Source organism: the organism of the source record quoted next, unplaced genomic scaffold (genome assembly GCF_019419815.1).
Source record: "Pyrus x bretschneideri cultivar Hongxiangsu unplaced genomic scaffold, Pyrus_bretschneideri_v1 Contig45, whole genome shotgun sequence".
Taxonomy (NCBI): domain Eukaryota; kingdom Viridiplantae; phylum Streptophyta; class Magnoliopsida; order Rosales; family Rosaceae; genus Pyrus; species Pyrus x bretschneideri.
Window position 1 is genome coordinate 1,662,696 of NW_025999779.1, and position 11,529 is coordinate 1,674,224.

Genomic DNA, 11,529 nt, shown 5'->3' on the forward strand with positions numbered 1-11,529 from the left:
AATTCTGTTTGAGACCTCGCTTGTGCAGACTAGTGTAACATTATTCTGAACTCGTTCATTCAAACCGTAGAGTTACTGTGTTGCAAGCCTTGTAATTTCGTAGCTAATATTTACAAGTGACTTGTGGTTAAAATGGTAAACTTGTTTTACTGTTTCCAGTTGTAGTCGATAAATTACTTAGTACATTTGGCCACGAGTTCAAATGGCAGTACAACCACGAGTTCAAATGGCAGTACAATTGGATATGGTACACTCCTTTAGACATTGTTTTGATAATCTTATGCAATCCAAACAAATCAAAATCGCTCTGAATTTACTCCAAATCTAACATGATTTCAACCGGACGAAATACTTACAATGCCCTTTTGTATTTACTGATGCCAGTTAAACTCATCTCTTCTTGATCATTGTTAACTTTGCAAACCCTGACTAGAAATAAATATAAAAAGCAGTACGAGAAAATCTGTCCTATCGCCAGTTGTTCTCTCGTGTAAAACCTAGTTCTATACAAACTTTGATTGAAAACTTTTTAGGGGGATGACAAGGATCAGACTGTTGTGGACTAAGTTGGTCTGACTATTCCAATCCTCCTAAGCTGTGGACTAAAGTTGGTCTGACTCTTCTGTTCCTTCTAAGCTGTGGACTAAGTTGGTCTATCTTAATATCTGTGGCCATCCAATCTCAAGTGTTTTTTTCTTACATGTGATAAGATTTCTTAATTTCTGTTGGCTAACTATTAAGTTGGTCTATCTTAATTTCTGTGGCCATCCAATCTCAAGTGCTTTTTCTTACATGCGATAAGATTTCCTAATTTGTGTGTGATAACTACTAAGTTGGTCTATCTTCATTTCTGTGGCCATCCAATCTCAAGTGTATTTTCTTACATGTGATAGGATTTCTTCTCTTTTGTGCTTCTGTGCAAATTAAACTTTGGTTTTCTGGTTTTCCATTTGTCTTTGAACAATGATGGAGCATTCACATACTATTCGTAATCTGGTTTTGTTGAAATTCCTGCATGGCTTCTTTCTCTTATTCTTATGCATGATGAGCACATGTCCAGAACCTGCAGCATTTCCCAGCCCTACCCTGCTTGGAAACATATCTGATCGCTTGGCTTTGCTAGACTTCAAGAAAAGAATAACTGAAGATCCCCTCAGTGTCATGAGCTCGTGGAATCATTCCATCCACTTCTGCAGTTGGGTAGGCATTACATGCCACCGTGCCACCCAAAGAGTCTTGATTCTGGACCTGCAAGATAAACAGTTGGTAGGCTCCATTCCACCTTCCATTGGGAATCTTACTCGTCTAATTGAAATAAGGTTGGGAATCAACAAGTTTCATGGTGAAATTCCTCAAGAATTGGGTCGACTGCGGACCTTGGAAAGTCTCAACCTGTCTTTCAATTCTTTAGGCGGGAAACTTCTGACTAATATGTCCCACTGTACACAACTCAGATTTTTGGATCTTTTTTCCAATAAGATTATTGGGTCAATTCCACGCCAACTCAGTTCATGGTTGAGTTTGACTGTTCTACAACTTGGAAAAAATAATCTCAGTGGAACCATCCCAAGTTGGATAGGAAACTTTTCTTCTTTGAGGGGTCTTGCACTTGGCCGCAACAATATTCAAGGAAGCATACCAAATGAGCTCGGGCATATAACCACCTTGGAGATATTCTTAGTTGGGCAGAATAATTTGTCTGGTATGTTCCCTTCTTCAATATTAATATTTCTTCCATATACAAGTTCAGTGTTGCTAAAAACCAAGTACATGGAGAGCTACCACCAAATCTCGCCATCTTGTTTCCTAATCTCGTAGAATTTTACTGTGACATAAACAATTTCACAGGAAATATTCTTGTATCATTGTCAAATGCATCTAGACTTCAGGTGATTGATTTTGCTAAAAATGGCTTCACGGGGACAGTCCCTGGAGAAAGTCTCGGAAGCTTGCGAAGCTTAATTTTCCTAAACGTTTTTGACAATCGACTGGGAAATGGAAAACTTGGTGATATGAGTTTTCTCAATTTCTTGACTAATTGTACTAGTCTTCAATATATGGGTCTTAGCACTAATCGTTTTGGGGGAGAAATCCCGAGATCCATAGCCAATCTTTCGACCCAACTATAAGGTCTTTATCTTGGGTATAATTTGTTACATGGAAGCCTCCCAACCATAGAAAGTCATCGGTATGATCACTGAAACAAACATAGAAAGTCTCCTCCGCTAGTCCAATCCAGCTGCTTTTGCAGAAAGCCAAAGATTTCAGCTGCAAATTCGAATTCGCAATGTTAGCCAAGCGGGTTTTGCAGAAAGCCATAAACAACTCTCAGGTAAAATCGTATTCCCAAGCAATCGATTGCCGCCACTTTTTTCTGTCATTTTTATTTTTTTATTTTTTTTTTAATTTTTCAGTTTAGCTTCGTAATTTGCGTTTTTTGGTTAAAATTCCATTTCTTTTTTGTTGAGTTGGATTAAATTCCGATGCTTTATCTTGCTAATATCCTGGAAAATTGGATATTGCATCAATGGATTATTTTTTATGATTTTTTTTTATTCATTTCTGTGTATTTTTATGCTCGAATACTTGGATTGTATGAATTTGGAGCCTCTTGGTATCGACATTTGGACTGATACTTACCCTTTTTTTTTAATTGGGATTTTGTATTGGAAATTGTTGGTTTCAGCATAATTTGCCACACGGGAGTTTGACCTGCGAGTTGCAGTTAACTATGGCATCCCATCCACGGCCTCCATTCTTGCTTTCGATCCGATTCAGCGCCTTTTGGCCATTGGAACATTGTGAGTTAAAATGCACCTACTTTCTTCTTTCTTCTTTCTTCTTTTTTGTTTATGCTGTTTTCGGTGTGTGAATTGATCGAAAACCAATCTACTTAGCATTGCGCACGGTCGTGTGGTTAATGAGGTATCTTCCTGCTAAGCATTGCTGTTCCACATTTCTCGGAATTGCTATTCGTTTCTGTGGTACCAAAACGTTTGAATGGTAAAATAAAACCTCGACGATATACGGAGTGGCGGGAACGATCAGATTGCTTACAGGTAAGTCAATTGCTTGCTTTTACTCACTTTGGAGTATTTCGAAACGAAAATGTGTAACTTTGTTTCCGTTGTATTGTATAAATCTGTGGATTGAATGGCTATATTTCCAGGGAATGGTGTTTGTTTGCTGAATTGATGTGTTTGGTACAGGAAATTATCTCGGCTTCCCTAAATATGCAGACACTGTTTCACGATTAACCCTTAAGACCGATAGTGATAGTAGATTGGAAGTTTTGTCATAACTTAATACAAGAAGATTTAATTATCTATTCCTTTTTTTTTTTCCGAATAAAAACCCTCCATAATACTTTTGATATGTTTTTCAGATTCGAGGTTCAATTCCGCTTCTTTGGGAGCAAATTGTTGACTTGAGCTAAAAACCACAACTTAGGATTATTACTCATGAGTGGACGGTAATTTGTTGCTAGAGATGCAAATCCATCCCTTTTTACTCTTTTCTGGCTTCATGGTACAGTTCTTGTTAGAGTAGTGTTCTGAATTTTCCCAATCTACTTACTAGTGTTTTTGCTGCAGATACGTTTCATTTGACTTTCATCATGTATGTGGTAACTCAAACTTTGAAAACCTAAAGGTTCTATACGAGCAGATCTCAGAGCAATTTGAAAAGCAAGGGTAATGAAATCGTAATATCTGATTGAATTAAGTATGCCAAAATCCAGGTATGCTGGTTATATGTAATACTGTTTTTAATCAAAACTCTTCCAGCTGAGCAGATACTTCCTTGTAGATGCAAAGGGCAGTATACCGGAGGAACAGAAAGGGATTGTCAGATCAAACTGCATTGATTGCCTTGATAGTACAAATGGTACTCAGGTGTGTAAGAAGATTACCTAGCATGATTGATCTTAATAACTTGTGCTAATAGCATGAGTAAACTGAGATTTGACATTAAATTGTTTACTGCTTCTTTATATTGTAGAGTTACTTGGCCCAGAAGTGTCTAGATGAACAGTTGCAGAGCACTGGAGTGCTGGATTCTTCTGAAAGCATTTGTGTGTTTGCTGAAGACTATCAAACATCTAGAGCGTGTATGGAATTCTTTGTGTCATGTATCCTATCTTTCATAAATGATCAAACGATGTCTAAAATAACTTGTTATACTTATTCTCAATTCTGTTGCTTTAGTGTGGGTGGAGCAAGGTGATGAGATAAGCCTCGAGTATGCAGGGACGTATGCCCTGAACGGGGACCTGGTTAGGTAAATTCAACTGTATAGTATGACTTGAATCATGGACAATATATATATATATATATACATACATACATATATATATATATATATATATCCTTTTTTTTGGAATCATATTCCAAATCCATATTACCGCAGATATGGGGAGCAGACATTTGGAGGAATAATTAAAGACGGGATGAGTGCTCTTTCAAGATATTTTTTAAATAACTTACAGGAAGGCATTCGGCAGGTAATCTGCCTCTCTTTCACAAAGATAGAGTATTGCTCATCTGCATGAAAGCAAGTGACTTCTATTTATATATAGTTGCTTAAAATAAGTTTCAAATTGTTCAGGATGCTATGGATCTTATCAGTGGTCGCTATATAGTTAGAAGGGATATTTCATCATCCCGGGCAGAATCTTTTTCTGTAAGTACAATGAATCTTTCAAAGAAATTGAAGTGCCTGAATTCGAATTCTGCTTTTATATATTTGTTATCAGTTATTCAGATCCTGTTACAGTTGGTAGGATAAAAAAATCTTGGTTCATCTTCTCAGAACCTCAATATTTTAGCTTATGATGGTTTGGGGAGTACGCTGATGGTTCAATTGCATCTCTTGAAAGTAAATTTAGTAAGAAATCATGCTTACTTTAGCAAATATGAGCGATATTTAATGGATATGCTTTTAGTAACGAAAGGAGAAGTGAAATTCAATTCTAGCAAACTTGATGTCTGATTGGCCAGCTTGGCATGTAATCGTCATTAGTTGGGCCGAGAACAAACATTACAGTATCTACAGGTGGCATCAGCTTTGCTAATCGGAGGGTTGACATTGACATCCGTCACACTTCAACAAGGTATTACTATTATCTGGTTTTGCCTGAAATCTTACCACATGGAATTTTGTTCTCAGGTGCGAGTTCTATTCAATATTCACTATGACCTGAGAAATTTTGACTCCAACTTGCAGCGGGTCGAAATGCCCAACAATATATGTCTTCTGCTCTTTGTGTTGGAGTGACCGCTGGAGTAGCGGCAGCGGTTAAAGCCAACGGAAGGCAATTCTGTTCGAGACCTCGCTTGTGCAGACTCGTGTAACAATTTTCTGAACTCGTTCATTCAAAACGTGGAGTTACTGTTGGTGAAAGCCTTGTAATTTTTTAGCTAATATTTACAAGCGACTTGTGGTTAAAATGGTAAACTTGTTTTACTGTTTCCGGTTGCTGCCGATAAGTTACTTGGGCAATCCAAACAAATCGAAATTGCTCTGAATTTACTCCAAATCTAACGTGATTCCAACCGAACGAAACACTTGCAATGCCCTTTTGTATTTACTCCAAATCTAAGTGTTTTTTCTTACATGTGATAGGATTTCTTCTCTATTGTGCTTTTGTGTAAATTAAACTTTGGTTTTCTGGTTTTCCATTTGTCTTTGAACAATGATGGAGCATTCACATTCTATTCGTAATCTGGTTTTGCTGGAATGGGATTGATTACGAACATACATAGACATCCCTTTGCACGTACACACTTTCACAAAGACTAACACAAAACATAGGTGTTCAAAAGTCTAATGCAAAATATAGGTGTTCAAAAGTCTAGGCACATACACACTTTCACACACCTTTAGACTTTGTATACACACATAGCTTTCGGCCAGTACAGAAACATTGACAGCTATCAAAGTAAAAGACAAGTATAGCTGTGGATTGTCTGCCCTCCCATTTCTATACTCTTCTCATACCCTCCTGTGATATGTGGTCACGGTTAAGCCATATCAACATTTTATATTAATTTTTTATAGAAATAATAAAACAAAAAGTAATGAGAATATAAAATATTGACGTGGTTTAACCGTAACCATACAAACAGAAGGGTATAGAAAGAGTATGAAAATAGGAGGGCAGACAATCCATAGACAAAACATGCTAGCAGAAAAGTGGTTGTGTAGCCAACTATTCCACCAATTTCGGCCACTTTATTTTGATTTGAACTTCCAGCACCATTCCACCAATTTCGGCCACTTTATTTTGATTTGAACTTCCAACAGTTCCAACAGATTTCTTAATTTCTGTGGACTAACTACTAAGTTGGTCCATCTTCATTTCTGTGGCCATCCAATTTCTGTGCTAAGATTTCTTCTCTTTTGTGCTTCTGTGCAAATTAAACTTTGGTTTCCTGGGTTTCCATTTGTCTTCGAACAATGATGGAGCATTCACGTACTATTTGTAATCTGGTTTTGTTGAAATTCCTGCATGGCTTCTTTCTCTTAGTCTTATGCATGATGAGCACATGTCCGGAATCTGCAGCATTTCCCAGCCCTACCCTGCTTGGAAACATATCTGATCGCTTGGCTTTGCTAGACTTCAAGAAAAGAATAACTGAAGATCCCCTCAGTGTCATGAGCTCGTGGAATCATTCCATCCACTTCTGCAGTTGGGTAGGCATTACATGCCACCGTGCCACCCAAAGAGTCTTGATTCTGGACCTGCAAGATAAACAGTTGGTAGGCTCCATTCCACCTTCCATTGGGAATCTTACTCGTCTAATTGAAATAAGGTTGGGAATCAACAAGTTTCATGGTGAAATTCCTCAAGAATTGGGTCGACTGCGGACCTTGGAAAGTCTCAACCTGTCTTTCAATTCTTTAGGCGGGAAACTTCCGACTAATATGTCCCACTGTACACAACTCAGATTTTTGGATCTTTTTTCCAATAAGATTATTGGGTCAATTCCACGCCAACTCAGTTCATGGTTGAGTTTGACTGTTCTACAACTTGGAAAAAATAATCTCAGTGGAACCATCCCAAGTTGGATAGGAAACTTTTCTTCTTTGAGGTGTCTTGCACTTGGCCTCAACAATATTCAAGGAAGCATACCAAATGAGCTCGGGCATATAACCACCTTGGAGATATTCTTTGTTGCGCAGAATAATTTGTCTGGTATGATCCCTTCTTCAATTTATAATATTTCTTCCATATACAAGTTCAGTGTTGCTAAAAACCAAGTACATGGAGAGCTACCACCAAATCTCGGCATCTTGCTTCCTAATCTCGTAGCATTTTTATGTGGTATAAACAATTTCACAGGAAATATTCCTGTATCATTGTCAAATGCTTCCAGACTTCAGGTGTTTGATATTTCTATAAATGACTTCACGGGGACAGTCCCTGGAGAAAGTCTCAGAAGCTTGCGAAGCTTAATTTCGCTAAACTTTGCCCAAAATCGACTGGGAAATGGAAAACTTGGTGATTTGAGTTTTCTCAATTTCTTGACTAATTGTACTAGTCTTCAAAAATTGGGTCTTGCCATTAATCGTTTTGGAGGAGAAATCCCAAGATCCATAGCCAACCTTTCGACCCAACTACAAGTTCTTTCTCTAGGGGCAAATATGTTACATGGAAGCTTCCCAAACGGCATCGGAAATCTGATAAACCTCATTGTTCTAGAGATGGCTCAAAACAATTTGGCGGGTGTTGTCCCTGAAGAAATTGGGAAGCTCGAGAAGATGGGGAAACTGTCTTTGTATGATAACAAATTTTCTGGGCCAATTCCATCTTCCCTGGGTAATATGACTTCATTGATAGTGCTCTACATGGATAGCAACAATTTTGAGGGAAGTATACCTCCAAGTCTCGGAGACTGTCCAAACCTGCTACTACTTACACTTTATAATAACAATCTAACGGGCAACATACCTCAAAAGCTTATGGAGCTTTCAACCCTTTCAATTGTTTTGGGCCTGTCTGAAAATTATTTGATTGGTTCACTGCCAAGTAATGTGGGTGATCTGGTGCATCTCACACTGCTAAATGTATCAAAAAACAAGTTATCAGGTGAAATCCCCAGCACCATCGGCAGGTGTACTAGTTTGGGGGGCTTGTACTTGGACAACAACAAATTTGAAGGAACAATTCCTCAGTCTCTTAAAGATTTAAAGGGCTTGGAAGAACTTGACATTTCAAACAATAACTTATCCGGGCAGATTCCTGAATTCTTAGGCAAGCTTGGAGCACTTAAGTATCTCAATCTTTCTTATAATGATTTTGAAGGCGAGTTGCCTAAAGAAGGAATTTTTTCAAATGTCAGTGGTGTCTCGGTTCTTGGAAATTATAGGCTCTGTGGTGGCATCCCACAATTACATCTACCTGCATGCCCCAAAAACAAACACCATTCATCTCGAGGACTACTTTCCCCAAAAGTAGTCATCCCTATAGCTTGTGCACTTGCATTCATAATTGCTCTATCATGCTTCTTCAGTGCTCGTTCAATGCTCAAAAAGTCAAGAGATGGACTTGTAACTTCACGTTCTTATAAGGATTGGAAATTAGGTGTTTCCTACTCACAACTTGTTGAATCGACTAATGGTTTCTCAGTGGATAATTTGATTGGTTTGGGAAGTTTTGGTTCTGTTTATAAAGGTGTAATTCCTAGCGATGGAATGGTAGTTGCTGTTAAGGTATTAAACCTTCAACAACAAGGAGCGTCCAAGAGTTTCAATGATGAATGCAAAGCTTTAAGAAGTGTCAGGCACAGAAATCTTGTCAAGATCATAACTGCATGCTCGAGCATTGATAATCATGGTAGAGACTTCAAAAGTCTAGTCTTCGAGTTCATGCCAAATGGAAGTCTTGACTCGTGGTTGCATCCTAGAGATGAGGATCAATCTCCAAGTAAAAGATTGAATTTTATGCAAAGATTGAACATGGCCATTGATGTTGCTTCCGCGTTAGATTACCTCCACAACCATTGTGAAACGTCCATTGTTCATTGTGATCTAAAGCCGAGCAATGTACTTCTTGATGAAGACATGGTAGCCCATGTTGGGGACTTTGGTTTAGCAAGGTTCCTCTTGGAAGCATCAAATGATCCTTCTCTTAGTCAAACAATGTCATCGCAACTCAAGGGTTCTATAGGTTACATTCCTCCAGGTATGAGCTTCCATCATTCTAATTTATATTTTCGGTTCTTAATTATTAACTTATTACTAAAAACCAACTAATTAAATTCTATTTATTAAAGATATACTATTGACTCTTTTTCCTGGAAACAAGTAACATTAATCTGAAATAAGATATCAATTTTAATAGTCAATTGCATGTGACATCTTATTGTCTATATGTATGTCACTGCAGAGTACGGCATGGGAGGCCAAGTTTCCATACGGGGAGATGTTTATAGCTACGGGATACTCTTGCTAGAAATGTTCACAGGAAAAAGACCTACTGATGACATGTTCATTGAAGGTCTAAGCATTTACAAATTTGCAGCCATGGCTTTGCCTGACCATGTCATGGACGTTGTTGACCCATCATTGCTCATCGACCTCGAAGCTGATGGTAGTGTTAATGATGACAGATACGAAAGGATTGCGTTGCCTAGACGTAACAATCGTAGAGTGGTGAAAGCAAAAAAGGTAGAGGAATGCTTGTTTGCTGTGATGCAGATCGGACTGTCCTGCTGTGCAGTATCACCAAGAGAGCGGATGCTTTTGAATATGGTTGTCGGAAAAATGAGTGCAATTAGAGACTCGTACCTCAAAGTTCAAGAAGGCTAAAAAGGACAAAGATATGCTGCTTGTGGTTTTTCTTTTCTGTACCTTTCCTACCATCGCTTTGAACCTTGCCTCTTTTATGTTAGCGGTTGTTTTATAAGGACGAAGTTTTCATTTGTATGACTTGAAGCTTTCAAATTCTTATTTGTGTGGAGCTATTTGTAATTGTCTTGGTTATATCTATCCTTTTTAGAATCTGATAAACTCAATGCTGAAGCAGTTTATAACATTTTAGTCTCATATTTCTTCCTAGATGGTTGCATGTGCTACACAAGTTTTGTTGGATTTTTTGTTTTTTGGTAGCATGTGGGTTATGGTTGTGACGAAGGATGAAAGATTGTTTTAAGGCAAGTATAAATATGTTGCCGTTCATAATCTATTTGCCCCGACATACAATGTGCAAAAGGGATATGCGAATAAGCCTTGTGGATACAGTTAATTTGCACACTCCTAAAACAAAGTCCAAACACTCAAGGAGATAGACAAGAATAGTCAAGATTTAACTAGAAATTGATACTGCAGATTTAGTTTTTAGGCTTTCATTATGTCAAATAATAGGAATATAAAGATAATTCTCACTTTTTTTTTCTTCTCTCTGGCCTTGATATCACTTACATGAATTTCTATATTGTGTCGTGTTCATTCTAAAACATTTGATCGAGTTGATTTTATGGGCAAATAAATAAGATAGCATGCCTCAAAATATGTTTTCCGAAAATAAATTTATTTTATTATAATAGGTCGTCCCCCTTTACAACATAAAATTGGTAAATAAGAAAAACAAATTTTGTTATATGAATTTTTTTAAACAAATGATATTATCAATAAAGAAGTGGATCAAGTATTTAACAATATTGTGGTTGAAATTCGTTTTTATCGTGAGTCAAAACCTCTCCATTTACCCCTATGTCAGCCAAGCACAGCTCCCCCAATCGCTCCGATCCTCTGTTACAGTAGCATCCCTTCATCCAAGTCCTCTCCAGCTATCTTCAGTAAGCTTTGCTCTTTTTGCTTCTCGTTCTTCCTCTCTAGTTTTCTCATATGTAGAAAACTGCTGCTGTATTTTGATTATTTCCATCTAAAATTCAAATTTCTAGCCGAATGCGCATTCGATTACTTGTTTTAGGGTTCCTGTTCTGTTCAATTTATTAATCGTTTCATCTATTAACACAACATGTGCAATTCCCACAATTTGTTTTCTGAGATGGGAATTAGGCAAACATCGGAAGCACCCAGAAGTTGACAGAGTAATTAGAATTTAAAAATTTTGGATTTTTTGGGTTTTTTTGGTATTGGAGTTATGGGGCAATGAACTGCTTTGCATTGATGAATTGGTGTGACAAAAGTAAACCATTTTTATTATTTTTGTGCATAGTTGCAAAAACAGATCATGTTTCGCTTAGCTTCTGGAAATCATTTTGTTTTGTTCATCATCGAGACTTAGCCAATATTCTAATCAGATATTTTTCTTAGGAAACTTGTTTGTTACTGCTTGTATGTTTGACTATTGTACTTTCTCGTTCGATACGTTTCCAACCTACTCTCATTCTGTGGCTAGTCTAGTTAAGGAATTAATGACTTCCATAATTCTCACTCGTAATCTTTGTATGTGGCATGCATCTACGAATGTTTGAACTCCTCGGTGTTCTTGGAGCTTTGTTAATCCAATTTCATATCTGATTTAAGATTCAGTAGATGAACTCGGCATTTCCTTTTTATCTT

General features: G+C 37.5%; 2 protein-coding genes and 1 pseudogene across 6 annotated transcripts in view; all 3 read left to right on the forward strand.

The window, feature by feature from the left end:
* The window catches only part of LOC103965707, a 43,860-nt pseudogene extending 38,324 nt beyond the window's left edge, over nucleotides 1-5,536 (forward strand).
* Nucleotides 1-10,059, forward strand: part of LOC108865814 (probable LRR receptor-like serine/threonine-protein kinase At3g47570) — a 46,906-nt gene extending 36,847 nt beyond the window's left edge. For 3 of the 4 annotated variants that reach the window (XM_048567559.1, XM_048567560.1, XM_048567561.1), the window contains exons 10-11: nucleotides 6,527-9,184; nucleotides 9,389-10,059. In XM_048567559.1, the coding sequence (XP_048423516.1) occupies nucleotides 6,535-9,184; nucleotides 9,389-9,810 (3,072 nt within the window). In that variant the 5' untranslated portion in view covers nucleotides 6,527-6,534 and the 3' untranslated portion in view covers nucleotides 9,811-10,059. Of the gene's footprint in view, nucleotides 1-6,224; nucleotides 9,185-9,388 lie in introns of those variants that run through there. The other variant, XM_009378777.3, reaches the window with a different exon arrangement.
* LOC125469779 (LRR receptor-like serine/threonine-protein kinase EFR) lies at nucleotides 254-2,891 on the forward strand. 2 transcript variants are annotated; one of them, XM_048567562.1, is made up of 3 exons: nucleotides 254-1,702; nucleotides 2,252-2,332; nucleotides 2,687-2,891. In XM_048567562.1, exons 1-3 carry the CDS (start codon nucleotides 964-966, stop codon nucleotides 2,689-2,691), a joined length of 825 nt encoding a protein of 274 aa, XP_048423519.1. In that variant the 5' UTR covers nucleotides 254-963; the 3' UTR covers nucleotides 2,692-2,891. The 2 variants fall into 2 exon arrangements, with proteins under 2 accessions (XP_048423519.1, XP_048423520.1); XM_048567563.1 differs by lacking the exon at nucleotides 2,252-2,332.
* Nucleotides 10,060-11,529: the final 1,470 nt, after the last annotated feature.

Coding starts and splice junctions, on each gene's coding strand:
- LOC125469779 (XM_048567562.1), top strand. CDS start 964: ATGATGGAGCATTCACATACTATTCGTAATCTGGTTTTGTTGAAATTC. Junction 1,703..2,251: donor TGGGCAGAATAATTTGTCTG/GTATGTTCCCTT, acceptor CTGCTTTTGCAG/AAAGCCAAAGATTTCAGCTG.